This window comes from Salmo trutta, chromosome 2 (genome assembly GCF_901001165.1).
Source record: "Salmo trutta chromosome 2, fSalTru1.1, whole genome shotgun sequence".
Classification (NCBI taxonomy): domain Eukaryota; kingdom Metazoa; phylum Chordata; class Actinopteri; order Salmoniformes; family Salmonidae; genus Salmo; species Salmo trutta.
Window position 1 is genome coordinate 40,396,729 of NC_042958.1, and position 18,782 is coordinate 40,415,510.

General features: G+C 45.3%; 1 protein-coding gene across 1 annotated transcript in view; it reads left to right on the forward strand.

The window, feature by feature from the left end:
* The first annotated feature begins 608 nt into the window (after positions 1 to 608).
* nid1a (nidogen 1a) overlaps positions 609 to 18,782 on the forward strand; it is a 57,160-nt gene continuing 38,986 nt past the window's right edge. Inside the window, exons 1-8 of the mRNA XM_029701887.1 lie at positions 609 to 917; positions 11,611 to 11,826; positions 12,023 to 12,115; positions 12,306 to 12,535; positions 15,120 to 15,436; positions 16,703 to 16,843; positions 17,351 to 17,602; positions 18,210 to 18,410. Of these exons, the coding sequence (XP_029557747.1) occupies positions 711 to 917; positions 11,611 to 11,826; positions 12,023 to 12,115; positions 12,306 to 12,535; positions 15,120 to 15,436; positions 16,703 to 16,843; positions 17,351 to 17,602; positions 18,210 to 18,410 (1,657 nt within the window). The 5' untranslated portion in view covers positions 609 to 710. The remainder of the gene's footprint in view (positions 918 to 11,610; positions 11,827 to 12,022; positions 12,116 to 12,305; positions 12,536 to 15,119; positions 15,437 to 16,702; positions 16,844 to 17,350; positions 17,603 to 18,209; positions 18,411 to 18,782) is intronic.

Genomic DNA, 18,782 nt, shown 5'->3' on the forward strand with positions numbered 1-18,782 from the left:
TAGTGAAAACTAAATGCAATAAACAATAAACTGGGAATACAAAATAAGAAAGCTGTGACGCAGAGCAGGCATACACTACTCACAAAATTAATCACCCACAAAACACCAGTGGGACAAACATCAACTTAAATATGGCCTCCAATTAGAGACAACGACAAACAGCAGCCTCTAATTGGAGGTCATGCCAAACAAAACTAATCTAGAAATAAAAAAACTAGAAACTAAACATAGAAATGCAAAAACAGACAAACACCCCCTGTCACGCCCTGACCTACACTACCCTAGAAAATAACTTACTATGGTCACGCCCTGACCTACACTACCCTAGAAAATAACTTACTATGGTCAGGACGTGACAATGTGTAGAATTGCAGGAAATTAGCTTTAATAAATAAAAAATTACATCTCTCTACACCCATGGCAAAATAGGTCGAATTGCATGAAATTTCCGGTAAAACGGCACATTTCTTCTCTACGCCCCATGGCAAAATGTGTAGAATTGCAGGAAATAAACTTTTTTTTTTTCCTCAACCGTCAAGAGGGGTGCCACTAAAATCTTGCTTAGGGCCCTCAAAAAGGGTAGAGCCGGCCCTGGACACAACTCTCTCTCTTTGTGCTTAATCTGCTGTGGGGCTAGTTCAGTGCAACAGTCTCTTTGCATCTGCGCTACACTCTGACTGCTCCACTCCGCGGTCTGTGAAGCATTAATCATGGGACAGCAGGGGCAAGGATGGCTGTTCTACGCGACCCTTACTCTGGGGCTGGCAGTGTCTGTGCATGGTCTGACCCGGGCAGAGTTCTTCCCGTTCGGCAAAACCACTGGAGACCACGTTCTGGAACAGGGGAATGACCTGTCGCAACAACTAGCGCTGGATAAACCCGTTTTATTCTACAATGGAAAGTTCGATAAAATCTATGTAAGTTCACTTTCATGTTACTATAATGTGTATGATTGAGTAGCCACCTAAACAGACTACAGAAAAAAGTTGCATGGAGAGAATTCGGTTATAAAATGTGCGCATTTATTAGCGTGTTGAGTATGCACCCACGGAATGAATGATTTACATGGTACCATTAACCCATTAACATGGGTTCAACATGCTGTCGATTTGACCGATAGTATTCCTTTTTTTAATTGTATAAAATGAAATATCATGTTCTACATGGATATTCATGAGGTATTTATACATATTTGTACGAGGCACATAGCTAGAACTTTGGCAAGCAACACAATATTCATTTGTATAGTGTCTTCAGAAAGTATTCATACCCGTTTACTTATTCCACATTTTGTTGTTACATCCTGAATTCAAAATTATTTTTTTTCGCCAACCTACACACAATACCCCATAATGACAAAACGAAATCATGTTTTTCGACATTTTTTGCAAATGTAATGAAAATGAAATACAGAAATCTCTCAGTTACATAAGTATCCACACCCCTGAATCAATAATTTGTAGAAGCACACATTTGGCAGCGATTACAGCTGTGAGTCTTTCTGGGTAAGGCTCTAAGAGCTGTGAGTCTTTCTGGGTAAGGCTCTAAGAGCTGTGAGTCTTTCTGGGTAAGTCTCCAAGAGCTGTGAGTCTTTCTGGGTAAGTCTCCAAGAGCTGTGAGTCTTTCTGGGTAAGGCTCTAAGAGCTGAGTCTTTCTAGGTAAGGCTCTAAGAGCTGTGAGTCTTTCTGGGTAAGGCTCTAAGAGCTGTGAGTCTTTCTGGGTAAGTCTCTAAGAGCTTTCCACACCTGAATTGTGCAACATTTGCCCATTTATTCTTTTCAAAATTCTTCAAGCTCTGTCAAATTGGTTGTTGATCATTGCTAGAGAACCATTTTCAGGTCTTGCCAGATTTTCAAGTAGATTTAAGTCAAAACTGTAACTCAGCCACTAAGGAACATTCACTGGCTTCTTGGTAAGCAACTCCCGTGTAGATTTGGCCTTGTGTTTTAGGTTATTGTCCTGCTGAAAGGTGAACTAATCTCCCAGTATCTGGTGGAAAGCAGACTGAACCAGGTTTTCCTCTAGGATTTTGCCTGTGCTTAGCTCCATTCCGTTTATTTTTTATCCTGAAAAACTCCCCAGTCCTTAATGATTACAAGCATACCCATAACATGATGCAGCCACCACTATGTTTGAAAATATGAAGAGTGGTACTCAGTAATGTGTTGTATTGGATTTGCCGCAAACATAACACTTTATATTCAGGACAAAAAGTGAATTGCTTTTCCACATTTGTTGCAGTATTACTTTACTGCCTTGTTGCAAACAGGATGCATGTTTTGGAGAAAAAAAATTATCCATCCTCAATTTTCTCCTATCACATTAAACTCTGTAACGTTGGCCTCATGGTGAAATCCCTGAGCGGTTTCCTTCCTCTCCGGCAACTGAGTTAGGAAGGAAGCCTGTATCTTTGTAGTGACTGGGTGTATTGATACACCATCCAACGTGTAATTAATAACTTCACCATGCTCAAATGGATATTCAATGTCAATGTTTTTTTGGTTTTTTTTGTACCCATCTACCAATAGGTGCCCTTCTTTGAGGCATTGGAAAACCTCCCTGGTCTTTGTGGTTGAATCTGTGTTTGAAAATCACTGCTCGACTGAGGGACCTTATTAGCTTGTCATATTAGTCCCATGTAGCTAAGTTGATCCAGTATGGAAATGCACTCACTACTAAGTCACTCTGGATAAGACCGTCCGCTAAATGACTAAAATGTAAATTTAAAAAATAAAAATAAAGGGATTGAATACGTATTGATTAATTAATAATTGATTTAAGACATTTCAGCTTTTCATTTTTTATTAATTTGTAAAAAATAAAAAAACTTTAAAAAAACGATTCCACTTTGATGGAAATGTAATCCATTTTAAATTCAGTCTGTAATGTGGAATAAGTCAAGCAGTGTGAATACTTTCTGAAGGCGCTGTACATGAGGAGTCGATGCAGGTCGAGGGTTTAGATCCTTTACATAGTCAATACTTTGTATCAGTTGGATTGTGGAATGTGTGTGACCCCAAAACATTCCTCTAGGTTCCTCAGCGGCTGTTATTGACCTAGAGCCAAAGTCCTGCAAGAATTTTGTTGTGAAATATCTGCCTGCAACCCACCCTCCACACACACACACACACACACACACACACACACACACACACACTCTCTCTCTCTCTCTCTCTCTTTCTCAGCCATGAGACACCCCCTCAGTGGAAATACAGAGTGTATCCAGCTAGCGTATCTGAAGTCATTCTGGGTCAAAACACTGCTCTAATTTTAACACCATGTGCCCAGTGTGAGTACAGGGCCGGCCCTAGGCATAAGCAACAGAAGCGGCCGCTAGGGGTCCTCGGCCCGCTAGGGGTCCTCGGCCCGCTAGGGGTCCTCGGGCCGCTAGGGGTCCTCGGGCCGCTAGGGGTCCTCGGCCGCTCGGGGTCCTCGGCTACTTGCAATACTTTCTATCAGTTGGATTGTGGAATGTGTGCGTGTGTGATCCCAAAACATTCCAGGTTCCTCAGGGGCTGTTATTGACCTAGAGCCAAAGTCCAGCAAGAATTTTGTTGTGAAATATCTGCCTGCAACCCCCCTCCACACACACACACACACTCTCTCTTTCTCAGCCATGAGACACCCCCTCAGTGGAATTACAGAGTGTATCCAGCTAGTGTATCTGAAGTCATTCTGGGTCAAAATACTGCTCTAACTTTAACACCATGTGCCCATTGTGTGTGTGTGTGTGTTTGTGCAGGGCCGGTCCTAAGCATAAGCAACAGAAGCGGTCGCTTGGGGTCCTCATCCGCTAGGGGCCCTCGGCCGCTAGGGGTCCTCGGCCGCTAGGGGTCCTCGGCCGCTAGGGGTCCTTGGTCGAGTAGCAGCAGCGTAAAAAAAATGGGGGGTGGGTCAATGCAAATAGTCCGTGTAGCCATTAGCTGTTCAGCAGTCTTATGGCTTGGGGGTAGAAGCTGTTTTTAGGGCCTTCCTCTGACACTGCCTGGTGTAGAGCTCCTGGATGGCAGGCAGCTTAGCCCCAGTGATGTACTGGGCCGTACTCACTACCCTCTGTAGTGCCTTGCGGTCAGAGGCCGAGCAATTGCCATACCAGGCAGTGATGCAACCAGTCAGGATGCTCTCAACGATGCAGCTGTATAACTTTGAGGACCTGAGGATCTCTGCCAAATCTTTTCAATCTCCTGAGGGGGTATAGGCTTTTTCGTGCCCTCTTCACGACTGTGTTGGTGTGTTTGGACCATAATAGTTTGTTGGCGATGTGGTCACCAAGGAACTTGAAGCTCTCAACCTGCTCCGCTACAGCCCCATGGAAGTTATGGACATCCCTTAAATGAACGTCACTGAATGTGGTATTGATATCTAAACTATTGATATCTAAACTAGGAAACTATTAACATCTCATATGTGACGTAAAAATACTCAGAACCATCTGGAATCTTCTTCTCCTCATGAACCATATGTCATATTGGCTCCATATTTAGACTCAAAGAAAGATACAGTTGAAGTTGGAAGTTTAGAGACATTAAAACTCGTTTTTCAACCACTCCACAAATGTCTTGTTAACAAACTATAGTTTTTGCAAGTCGGTTAGGACAACTAATTTGTGCATGACACAAGTAATTTTTCCAACAATTGTTTACAGACAGATTATTTCACTTCTAATTCGCTATCACAATTCCAGTGGGTCAGAAGTTTACATACACTAAGTTGACTGTGCCTTTAAACAGCTTGGAAAATTCCAGAAAATTATGTAATGTCTTTAGAAGCTTCTGATAGGCTAATTGACATAATTTGAGTCAATTGGAGGTGTACCTGTACAAACAATAGTACGCAAGTATAAACACCATGGGACCATGCAGCCGTCATACCGCCATAGTAAAAAAAAAGTCCTATATCGACATAACCTGAAAGGCCGCTCTGCAAGTAAGAAGCCACTGCCCCAAAACCGCCATAAAAAGCCAGACTACGATTTGCAACTGCACATGAGGACAAAGTTCGTACTTTTTGGAGAAATGTCCTCTGGTCTGATGAAACAAAAATATAAAATGTTTGGCCATAATGACCATCGTTATGTTTGGAGGAAAAAGGGGGAGGCTTGCAAGCTGAAGAACACCATCCCAACCGTGAAGCACGGAGGTGGCAGCATCATGTTGTGGGGGTGCTTTGCTGCAGGAGGGAATGGTGCACTTCACAAAATAGATGGCTTCATGAGGCAGGAAAATTCTGTAGATATATTGAAGCAACATCTCAAGACATCAGTCAGGAAGTTAAAGCTTGGTCGCAAATGCGTCTTCCAAATGGACAATGACCCCAAGCATACAAACCTGACTCAGTTACACCAGCTCTGTCAGGAGGAGTGGGCCAAAATTCACCCAACTTATTGTGGGAAGCTTGTGGAAGGCTACCCGAAGCGTTTGACCCTGTAACGGGTGTCGTATGAATTGGACCATAATGCAGCGGGAACGTGTATACTCATCTTCTTTTTAATATAGTGAAGAAGGAAAACAAACAACGTATACAAAAACAAACTAATGACACTAAACAGTCTCGTCAGGTGCAACATACACTAAACAGGAAATAACTATCCACAATTCCAATTACAAAACACCCTCTATACATAGGACCTTCAATCAGAGGCAACAAGGAACAGCTGCCTCCAATTGAAGGCCAAATAAATAAACTAAACATAGAACTAGAAAGACTAGAACATAGAAATATACTAACATAGAACATAGCCCAAAACCCCCGGAATGCTCTAAACCAACACCCCTCTACATAAACACATAGCCCAACAAACCCCGAACCACATGAAACAAACACGTCCTGACCAAACTACAATAACAAATAACCCCTTTACTGGTCAGAACGTGACAGTACCCGCCCCCCCCCCCCCCCAAAGGTGCAGACCCCGGATGCACCTTAAACAAAAAACACAAAAATAACCCCCCCAAAAATAAAAAAATCCCAAACTAAAGGGAGGGAAGGGGCCACGGTTCTTGTGCTACACCCCCCCCCCCCCCCCTCCCCAACCCAACTACTATGGAGGTGGCTCAGGCTCCGGCCTTACTCCCCAACCTAACCTGTCCACCCCCGCTAAATACTTATTTAATGTTACCCCTCTCGAAGTCTCTGTGCTATGGCGCATCGCTGAAGACCTCGGGCTGAAGGGCGACTCTGGCTGTGTCGATTCCGGACTGTCGGGCATCTCTCTCGGTTCCTGACTGTGGGCCGTCTCTCTCGGCTCCTGACTGTAGGCCGTCTCTCTACGGGGCACTGTCGCCGGACGCTCTGGACGGGGCACTGTCGCCGGACGCTCTGGACGGGGCACTGTCGCCGGACGCTCTGGACGGGGCACTGTCGCCGGACGCTCTGGACGGGGCACTGTCGCCGGACGCTCTGGACGGGGCACTGTCGCCGGACGCTCTGGACGGGGCACTGTCGCCGGACGCTCTGGACGGGGCACTGTCGCCGGACGCTCTGGACGGGGCACTGTCGCCGGACGCTCTGGACGGGGCACTGTCGCCGGACGCTCTGGACGAGGCACTGTCGTCGGAAGCTCTGGACGGGGACTGCGCACTGAAGGCCTGATGCGTGGGGCTGACTTAGGACGCGCCAGACGAAGGACACACACCACAGGGCTAGTGCGAGGAGCAGGAGTAGGACAAGCTGGACTGGGCTGACGCACTGGAGGCCTGGTGCGTGGTGCTGGCTTTGGAGACGCCAGACCTGAGACACGCACCTCAGGGCTAGTGCGAGGAGTGGGAACTGGATACACCGGGCCATGGGTAAGCACTGGAGGTCTGGAGCGCACCTCCTGCACAACCCGTCCTGGCTGGATGGTCATAGTAGCCCTGTACGAGCAGAGTGCTGGCACAGGGCGAACTGGGCTGTGCAGAGGCCTGATGGTTGCCGTGCGTAGAGCAGGCGTAGCGTAGCCTGGGCCTAGGAGGCGCACTGGTGGCCAGATGCGCTGCGCAGGCATCCTCCTTCCAGGCTGGATGCCCACTCTAGCACGGTACTTGCGAGGAGCTGAGATCGCTCGCACCGGACTGTGCGTGCACATGGGTGAGATCGTGTGCACTTCCGCATACTCCGGCGCTCTTCTGATCCGCTGCTCCCTATAATAAGCACGGGGAGTTGGCTTAGGGCTCACCCTTGGCCCAGCCAAACTACCCGTGTGCCCCCCCAAAAAAAATAATCTTGGGGGTGCCTCTCGTGCTTCCTACGTTGGGCCCGCTCCTTGCTCCACTTTCGCCGTTCCTCCCTCGCTGTCTCCATCTGTCTCCATGGCAGGGTCTTGTCCCCTGCCATTACCTCCTCCCATGTCCAAGATGTCACCCACTCCCTTCTCTCCCTGGCCCAGGATCCTTGCTCCTCCTGGGCCCACTGCTTGGTCCGTTGGTGGTGGGTAGTTCTGTAACAGGTGTCGTATGAATTGGACCAAAATGCAGCGGGAACGTGTATACTCATCTTCTTTTTAATATAATGAAGAAGGAAAACAAACAACGTATACAAAAACAAACGAATGACACTAAACAGTCCCGTCAGGTGCAACATACACTAAACAGGAAATAACTACCCACAATTCCAAAACACCCCCTATACATAGGACCTTCAATCAGAGGCAACGAGGAACAGCTGCCTCCAATTGAAGGCCAAATAAATAAACTAAACATAGAACTAGAAAGACTAGACTAGAACATAGAAATATACTAACATAGAACATAGCCCAAAAACCCGGAACACTCTAAACCAACACCCCTCTACATAAACACATAGCCCAACAAACCCCGAACCACATAAAACAAACACCCCTTGCCACGTCCTGACCAAACTACAATAACAAATAACCCCTTTACTGGTCAGAACGTGACAGACACAAGTTAAACAATTTAAAGGCAATGCTACCAAATACTAATTGAGTGTATGTAAACTTCTGACCCACTGGGAATGTGATGAAAGAAATAAAAGCTGAAATAATTCTCTCTACTATTATTCTGACATTTCATATTCTTAAAATAAAGTGGTGATCCTAACTGACCTAAGACAGGGAACTTTTACCAGGATTAAATGTCAGGAATTGTGAAAAACTGAGTTTAAATGTATTTGGTAAAGGTGTATGTGAACTTCCCGACTTCAACTGTAGATTCCGTGCTTGTTTTCCACCTGATCTCATGTCCTTTCTGTGAGCTCCGCTGTTGTTGACCATTCTAATGTTAAACAGTCACAGTAAAGTACTTATTGTTACCCAGAAATGATTTGATAATTGGGATAAAACGGCTGCGTTGGACCTTTAAAATTACAATATTTTCTCTTCGCCCCATGGCAAAATGTGGAGAATTGCATGAAATTGACTTTAAAACTTCAATATTTTCTCTCAGCTGTCAAGAAGGGGGCAACAAAAACATTTTGCCTTCAAGGTGTGTGGGCCCCCCAACCAAATCTGCCTTACGGACCCCAAAAGGCTAGGGCCGGCCCTGTGTGTTATAACTGTGTCCACCCCCACCATGGCCTTGCAGCAGTATTATAACTGTTGTGTCTCCTGATCACTCTGGTCAAAGCTCATGTTAATAAGACATAGTAAGCTCAGCTCCCCCAACCCAGGTGTGGACTCTGATAGCCTGTTCACATCAGAACCATGGTCCATACAGCCCGTCTACATCAGAACCATGGTCCACACAGCCCGTCCACATCAGAACCATGGTCCACACAGCCCGTCCACATCAGAACCATGGTCCACACAGCCTGTCCACATCAGAACCATGGTCCACAGCCTGTCCACATCAGAACCGTGGTCCACGCAGCCCGTCCACATCAGAACCATGGTCCACATCAGAACCATGGTCCACAGCCCGTCCACATCAGAACCATGGTCCACATCAGAACCATTGTCCACACAGCCTGTCCACATCAGAACCATGGTCCACAGCCTGTCCACATCAGAACCATGGTCCACAGCCCGTCCACATCAGAACCATGGTCCACATAATACAACACAACTAGAGCAGGCAATCATGTTATGAAGAGCAGAACCCTGAAGAGCAGAACCCTGGGAGAATAAAGAGCTGTAGAACAGAACCCTGGGAGAATAAAGAGCTGTAGAACAGAACCCTGGGAGAATAAAGAGCTGTAGAACAGAACCCTGGGAGAATAAAGAGCTTCAGAACAGGACCCTGGGAGAATAAAGAGCTGTAGAACAGAACCCTGGGAGAATAAAGAGCTGTAGAACAGAACCCTGTGAGAATAAAGAGCTGTAGAACAGAACCCTGTGAGAATAAAGAGCTGTAGAACAGAACCCTGGGAGAATAAAGAGCTGTAGAACAGAACCCTGGGAGAATAAAGAGCTGTAGAACAGAACCCTGGGAGAATAAAGAGCTGTAGAACAGAACCCTGGGAGAATAAAGAGCTGTAGAACAGAACCCTGGGAGAATAAAGAGCTGTAGAACAGAACCCTGGGAGAATAAAGAGCTGTAGAACAGAACCCTGGGAGAATAAAGAGCTGTAGAACAGAACCCTGGGAGAATAAAGAGCTGTAGAACAGAACCCTGGGAGAATAAAGAGCTGTAGAACAGAACCCTGGGAGAATAAAGAGCTGTAGATCAGAACCCTGGGAGAATAAAGAGCTGTAGAACAGAACCCTGGGAGAATAAAGAACAGAACCCTGGGAGAATAAAGAGCTTCAGAACAGAACCCTGGGAGAATAAAGAGCTTCAGAACAGAACCCTGGGAGAATAAAGAACAGAACCCTGGGAGAATAAAGAACAGAACCCTGGGAGAATAAAGAGCTGTAGAACAGAACCCTGGGAGAATAAAGAGCTGTAGAACAGAACCCTGGGAGAATAAAGAGCTGTAGAACAGAACCCTGGAGAATAAAGAGCTGTAGAACAGAACCCTGGGAGAATAAAGAGCTGTAGAACAGAACCCTGGGAGAATAAAGAGCTGTAGAACAGAACCCTGGGAGAATAAAGAGCTGTAGAACAGAACCCTGGGAGAATAAAGAGCTGTAGAACAGAACCCTGGGAGAATAAAGAGCTGTAGAACAGAACCCTGGGAGAATAAAGAGCTGTAGAACAGAACCCTGGGAGAATAAAGAGCTGTAGAACAGAACCCTGGGAGAATAAAGAGCTGTAGAACAGAACCCTGGGAGAATAAAGAGCTGTAGAACAGAACCCTGGGAGAATAAAGAGCTGTAGAACATAACCCTGGGAGAATAAAGAGCTGTAGAACAGAACCCTGGGAGAATAAAGAGCTGTAGAACAGAACCCTGGGAGAATAAAGAGCTGTAGAACAGAACCCTGGGAGAATAAAGAGCTGTTTGTTTCTGCAGTACAATAGAGGAGTGTTGAGCCAAATGTTATTCTGCATGCTGCCTTTGAGCTCAGTCAATTAACCAGTCTGCTGGAGCACCAGCCAAGCAGCTGCAGACACGCAGCAGGAATTAGGACCATGAAAACATGAACCAAAAGCATCTCAATAGATTGATATCATTAGAGATGTGTGAATGATTACTGGGTCACTCAGGTGAATATCAGAGGCCTTGACCCCTATGTGTCTAAGCCCTTGGGGGGGATTGTCCTTCTATAGCTAACACATGTTGTTGTTTTAAAATTGTCATACTATGGATTATTTAGCTATATGATTTGGAATTGTATGTGACCCCTGTAGGTTTAAAGCTTTATATATTTTAAAATTACTTGATTAAATTGAATTTGCCCTTACTGCTATTAGCCCATAGAAATGCATTGAATAACACATTCATACATTGCAAAACAGATAGTTAAAAAAAAAAATAGTTAGAGGCAAAATTATTATTCTTAAATCTTGATGATGAATCAGGACTATAGGCTAATAAAGACAATGCAACTGCCTGTTTTGCAAACAGTAATGACATGGAGGGGCATTCATAGTCTGACATGGGGGGGCATTCATAGTCTGACATGGGGGGGGCATTCATAGTCTGACATGGGGGGGGCATTCATAGTCTGACATGGGGGGGGGGCATTCATAGTCTGACATGGGGGGGGGGGCATTCATAGTCTGACATGGGGGGGGGGCATTCATAGTCTGACATGGGGGGGCATTCATAGTCTGACATGGGGGGGCATTCATAGTCTGACATGGGGGGGGCATTCATAGTCTGACATGGGGGGGGCATTCATAGTCTGACATGGGGGGGGCATTCATAGTCTGACATGGAGGGGGCATTCATAGTCTGACATGGGGGGGCATTCATAGTCTGACATGGAGGGGGCATTCATAGTCTGACATGGAGGGGGCATTCATAGTCTGACATGGGGGGCATTCATAGTCTGACATGGGGGGCATTCATAGTCTGACATGGGGGGGCATTCATAGTCTGACATGGGGGGGCATTCATAGTCTGACTCTGTAAGCTACACTGTTCTAGTTCTGTGGGGATAGGAGTGCAGCCAGGTCCAGGCCTGCTGCAGACCCTCTGCTGTTGTTAGCCTAGGTTGATGTTAATGGCCTCTCCTGTTGCATGTGGGCTGTTAGCTCCAGACCCTCTCCTGATGCAGACCCTGTCTGGCTATGTCAGTCAACCTGTGTTGTTTCTGATTGACAGTTTGTGTTTGTTCTACATTTCAGATCAACACCAATGGGTTCGTTGCCATGTCAGAGCCCAGTGCTGAGTCCACATACCTTGGTAAGATGCCCGCCGGGTTCGGCATGATCGCGGCCCTGCACGGCGACCTGGATACTGGTGATGGCGTGGGTAAGGTGTACTACCGTCAGGACGCCAGCCCAGCCACCCTGAGGCAGGCTGCGGAGCAGATCAACAGGGCTTTTCCAGAGGACGATGAGGTGAGAGTGAGTGAGTGAGTGAGTGAGTGAGAGAGAATTTGTTTTACTTTAACCAAGACATTGTACAACTGGCAATAAGCTGAATTGCGAGTACAATTTACATTGTAAAAATATTTCACTAAAACACAAAACAAAATACATACTTTTAGTCTTAAGCACTGAATGAATTAAAGTAGCCGTTACTTGTTTTTACGAGGTGGAGCCGGAACACACTGTGGTCGTCACCTGGGTAGATGTGGCTTCCAGCCAACACCATGACCACAGCAGAGGAGACGGACTGGAGAAACAGGTGAGATCGGAATTACCAGTCAATCAATCAAGTTAATGTATTAATGTGGAAAGAGAGGTTACAAAATGCTTTAGAGTAACCCGATCTGGACCCCAAAGAGCAAGCAGAATCAGTGAGTGACAGCCTTGTGTCTGAATCCAGCCAGCAATGTAACTGTGTTGTAACTCTCTTGTAACCTCTCTTTCAACAGAGGAATAGCTTCCAGCTGGTGATAGCATCAGCTGAGACTACCTCCTATGCCATCCTGCTCTACCCCAGGAAGGGGATGCAGTTTGCCTCCACAGCTGTAGGAGGCAGTAGTCAGGCCATGCAGGCGGGCTTCAGTAAAGGGCTGGTCAACTACCTGGTGTTCAGCACCCGACAGGGACCGTACTACCGCATCACCACTGAGAGGGAGACCTCTGTCAGGGCGCTAGCAGAGTAAGTACTAGACTTTTTATTTTTAAAATAATGCCACCATGCCACCACCATGCTGGTGTTCCCGGGGTAATGAGAGGTGTTGGGTTTGTGCCAGACATAGTGTTTTCCTTGATGGCCAAAAAGCTAAATTTTTGTCTCATCTGACCAGAGTACCTTCTTCCATATATTTGGGGAGTCTCCCACATGCCTTTTGGTGAACACCAAACATGTTTACTTATTTTTTTTCTGGCCACTCTTCCGTAAAGCCCAGTTCTGTGGAGTGTAAGGCTTAAAGTGGTCCTATGGACAGATACTCCAATCTCCGCTGTGGAACTTTGCAGGTCCTTCAGGGTTATCTTTGGTCTCTTTGTTGCCTCTCTGATTAATGCCCTCCTTGCCTGGTCCGTACGTTTTGGTGGGCGGCCCTCTCTTGGCAGGTTTGTTGTGGTGCCATATTCTTTAAAAAAAAAATTATAATGGATTTAATGGTGCGCCGTGAGGTGTTCAAAGTTTCGGATATTTGTTTATAACCCAACCCTGATCTGTACTTCTCCACAACTTTGTCCCTGACCTGTTTGGAGAGCTCCTTGGTCTTCATGGTGCCGCTTACTTGGTGGTGCCCCTTGCTTAGTGGTGTTGCAGACTCTGGGGCCTTTCAGAACAGGTGTATATATACTGAGATCATGTGACAGATCATGTGACACTTAGATTGCACACAGGTGGACTTTATTTAACTAATTATGTGACTTCTGAAGGTAATTGGTTGCACCAGATCTTATTTAGGGGGTTCATAGCAAAGGGGGTGAATACATACAGTTGAAGTCGGAAGTTTACATACACCTATTTTTTTCTGAGGTCTTGGCTGATTACTTTTGGTTTTCCCATGATGTCAAGCAAAGAGGCACTGAGTTTGAAGGTAGGCCTTGAAATACATCCACAGGTACACCTCCAATTGACTCAAATTATGTCAATTAGCCTATTAGAAGCTTATAAAGCCATGATGGAATTTTCTGGAATTTTCCAAGCTGTTTAAAGGCACAGTCAACTTAGTGTATGTAAACTTTGACCCACTGGAATTGTGATACAGTGAATTATAAATGAAATAATCTGTCTGTAAACAATTGTTGGAAGAAATACTTGTGTCATGCACAAAGTAGATGTCCTAACCGACTTGCCAAATCTATAGTTTGTTAACAAGAAATGTGTGGAGTGGTTGAAAAACTAGTTTTAATGACTCCAACCTAAATGTATGTAAACTTCCGACTTCAACTGTATGCACACACCACTTTTCTGTTTTTTATTTTTTCGAATTTTTTGAAATAAGTCATTTTTTTCATTTCACTTCACCAATTTTGACTATTTTGTGTATGTCCATTACATGAAATCCAATTAAAAATCCATTTAAATTACAGGTTGTAATGCAACAAAATAGGAAAAACACCATGAGGGGGGAATATTCCAAATGCGCCCTGTATATACAATATAAATATACACATTATACAACAAATATATATGCTGAGTGTACAAAACATTAAGAACACCTGCTTTTTCCATGACATAGACTGACCAGGTGAATCCAGGGGAAAGTTCCCTTATTGATGTCACTTGTTAAATCCACTTCAATCAGTGTAAATGAAGGGGAGGAGACAGGTTAAAGAAGGATTTTTAAGCCTTGAGACAATTGATACATGGATTGTGTATGTGTGTCATTCAGAGGGTGAATGGGCAAGACAAAAGATTTAAGTGCCTTTGGACGGGGTATGGTAGTAGGTGCCAGCACGCACCGGTTTGTGTCAAGAACTGCAACGCTGCTGGGTTTCCCGTGTGTATCAAGAATGGTCCACCACCCAAAGTACATCCAGCCAACTGGACATGACTGTTTGAAGTATTGGAGTGAACCTGTGGCTCAGTTGGTAGAGCATGGTGTTTGCAATGCCAGGGTTGTGGGTTCGATTCCCACGGGAGACCAGTATGGGGAAAAAAATGTATGAAATGTATGCACTCACTACTGTAAGTCGCTCTGGATAAGAGTGTCTGCTAAATGACTCAAATGTAACATGAGCCAGCATACCCCGACGAATTGAGGCTGGGGGTGCAACTCAATATTAGGAAGGGGTCCTTAATGTTTTATACACTCAGTATATACAGCATATATATAAATACACATTAAAATATCAAAACACAGTCATGGTAAGTACAAATAAAACATCACATATCACCCAGAAAAACAGTTACATTCCTCCACAAATAAGTCCCCAATCAATAGTTTAAATCGCCAGAACGGCACCAGAACATCAGGATGAAATGTATTTTAAAATGTTGTTCCAGCAATGAGGTGCTTTAAAACTAAAAGCAGATTTACCTAGCTGGATGGAAACCCTAGGAACCCCAAGAGTTAACCAATCCTGTGAACGGGTTTGGAACCACAAGAGTTATCCAACATTCTAACCACTAGGCTACCTGCCGCCCCACTTTGTTCCACCAATGTCTGTGACGGAGGTCATGTTTGGTTTCCCACAGAAGTACAGAGATAATACTGCAGGATCAGGCAATTCCTTTTGGCAGTTCCTCAAGTGATCACTCTTCCTGCTTTATCTATCTTCAGGGAGACCAACTCAGGTAAGCGAGGCGTGTGGGTGTACGAGATTGGGACTTCCCCTTACTTCACCAGCGTGGCCCCAGGAGAGGTGACAGACCTGCCCCCAGACACAGGCCTGGAGTCAAGGGTCTTGGAGGCTACCTCAAAGCGGTATCCTGGAGGAGGGCAACAGGGGACGTATTCTCCCTACGAACCGGAGGAGGAGGTGTACCGCAAGGAGCAGCCTCACCAGGGACCTCACCACGGGGGCCAGTTCACAGTCCACACGGTCCAGTACCAGCCTCAGGTGGTGGTAGTAGATGATGGAGACATCAACGTGGATGGTGGGTTCACATTGTATGGTAGCATGGGAAAATTACTTTCCTTTGAATTCTAGAACTTTCTTTTAAATTCTAGAACTTCGTTTTGAATTTTAGAACTGTGTTTTAAATTCTAGAACTTCGTTTAGAATTTTAGAACTGTGTTTTAAATATTATAACTTATTTTTATACTAGATTATAATTATTTTTTAATTCTAAAACTTTGTTTGAAATGCAAGAACATTGCGACCAGGACCTTCTGATGTTTGATGTGCTAACCATGACCCGACCAGGTCCTTTTGATGTTTAATGTGCTAACCTTACCATGACCCAACCAGGTCCTTCTGATGTTTAATGTGCTAACCTTACCATGACCCAACCAGGTCCTTCTGATGTTTAATGTGCTAACCTTACCATGACCCGACCAGGTCCTTCTGATGTTTAATGTGCTAACCTTACCATGACCCAACCAGGTCCTTCTGATGTTTAATGTGCTAACCTTACCATGACCCGACCAGGTCCTTTTGATGTTTAATATGCTAACCTTACCATGACCCGATTAGGTCCTTTTGATGTTTAATATGCTAACCTTACCATGACCCGACTAGGTCCTTCTGATGTTTAATGTGCTAACCTTACCATGACCCGACCAGGTCCTTTTGATGTTTAATATGCTAACCTTACCATGACCCGACTAGGTCCTTCTGATGTTTAATATGCTAACCTTACCATGACCCAACCAGGTCCTTCTGATGTTTAATGTGCTAACCTTACCATGACCCAACTAGGTCCTTCTGATGTTTCATGTGCTAACCTTACCATGACCCGACTAGGTCCTTCTGATGTTTAATGTGCTAACCTTACCATGACCCAACTAGGTCCTTTTGATGTTTAATGTGCTAACCTTACCATGACCCGACCAGGTCCTTTTGATGTTTAATATGCTAACCTTACCATGACCCAACCAGGTCCTTCTGATGTTTAATGTGCTAACCTTACCATGACCCGACTAGGTCCTTCTGATGTTTAATGTGCTAACCTTACCATGACCCAACCAGGTCCTTCTGATGTTTAATGTGCTAACCTTACCATGACCCAACTAGGTCCTTCTGATGTTTCATGTGCTAACCTTACCATGACCCGATTAGGTCCTTTTGATGTTTAATATGCTAACCTTACCATGACCCGACTAGGTCCTTCTGATGTTTAATGTGCTAACCTTACCATGACCCAACTAGGTCCTTTTGATGTTTAATGTGCTAACCTTACTGTCATTTTCTCCTCTTACAGTGTTCTCCTACAACTCTGAGACATGTGCCAACAACAGAAAGAAGTGTTCCACCTTCGCCGACTGTAAAGATTACGCCAGCGGTTACTGTTGTCACTGCCGGCCCGGCTACTACGGCAACGGAATACAGTGTGTGTCAGAGGGTAAGTCCCAATTTTCCTCAACTCCATAGCTACTTATTTTTCTACTTTCTGAACCAAAACTAAATTATCACTCAGCAAATGATCAATATGAATATCTATCTGGTGTGGCAACGATCACGATTGTGATCCTGTAAGTCCCTCTGGTGATAGAGCGTCGGCTAAATGTGAGCGGTATCTGTTGCTGTGGTTCTTTGAGATGTTGCAAGTCATCGCTAGTTTGTCAATTAAACGTTAGCTAGCCAGTCATTTCAGATAACGTTAGCTAGCCAGTCATTTCAGATAACGTTAGCTAGCCAGTCATTTCAGATAACGTTAACTAGCCAGTCATTTCAGATAACGTTAGCTAGCTACAAAAAAAAAAAGACAAAGTCGACCTCTGTCTATCAGACAACCGCATACACAGAGCGACTCTTCCCAGATTTAGTTGCTGTTTTGTCTATTGTGGAAGCCACAGTGGATTCGTAACATCTGTGACAGTAAACAGTAATCTTCTTCTTCATTTATCAGGTAAGCCCCAGAGGATGAACGGCAAGGTGAATGGCAGGGTGTACGTGGGCAACTCTCCGTCTCCCGTCGAGTTCAACAGCAACGACCTGCACTCGTACGTGGTAGCCAATGACGGGCGAGCATACGTGGCCATCAGCACCATCCCTGCCAGGCTAGGCCCCTCCCTCCAGCCCCTGTCAGCCCTGGGAGCAGTCATCGGATGGGCCTTCGCCCTGGAGCAGCCTGGATACAAGAACGGATTCAGCATCATCGGTGAAACCAAGTCTACCTTGACGAATTGTCCTAGAATTTTGTGTTCTTGATTAATAAGCTAACACAGTGGTTTTCAAACCTCTCCTCGAGGGATCCCCAGACATTTAACAATGTTGTTGTAACTAACTCACCTAATTCACCAGGACAAGGGCTTCATGATTAGTTGAAGGTCAGACTGTACCTTACAGTCGGAACTTCCTGACCTTTTACATGGCGTTCTTACTTGTCATTGTATTCCATATACAGGAAGTCTGGGGTTTCTAGTCTTGATGTGATTCACAGCTGCTGGGTTATGCTGCAGCTGCAATACCACTTAGTCAGGCCAGACACACACACACACACACACACACACAGGAAATGGCCAGCTGTCTTGTAGATATCTCCCACTACATTACCTCAGAGCAGAGAGTGTTAGAGACGGAGTACAGAGGGCCAACGTTCAGTCCAGTCCAGGCCAAACATGTTTGCCTTAACCCTGACCTCTCTCTGTGTGTGTGTGTGTGTGTGTATACCCAGGACTCTCTGGAAAACAGTGGCGATTGTTGCTGTTACTGAGTGGACTATGCTGGCAAAGTAAATCAATGAAATGAAAATGTCTCCTCTCCAGGTGGTGAGTTTACGTGTCAGGCTGAGGTGACCTTCCTACCAGCCCAGGAGAAGCTGACCATCAAACAGGTGTTCAGTGGGATAGATGAGCATGATCACCTGGTGGTCAGTACCACTCTGGAGGGACGTGTACCTGAAGTCCTCCGAGGATCCACTGTCCAGATAGAACCCTACTCCGAGATCTACCAGTACAGCTCCAACCGTAAGTCCTTTAACCTCTAACCCCTGACCCTTCCCAGTACAGCTCCAACTGTAAGTCCTTTAACCTCTAACCCCTAACCCCTCCCAGTACAGCTCCAACCGTAAGTCCTTTAACCTCTAACCTCTCCAGAAGGACACTGATCATAATAGATGACTCTATCTCTCCAGTCTCCTGGCTACAGTTAACAGGAACACACTGAATCACACAGGTAGAAATACTGCCTCCAATTATATATTAGAAATTGGGTGGAAAGAGCCCTGAATGTCGATTGGCTGAAAGGCGTGGTATATTAGACCGTATACCACATGTATGACAAAACATGTATTTTTACTGCTCTAGTTATGTTGGTAACCAGTTTATAATAGCATTAAG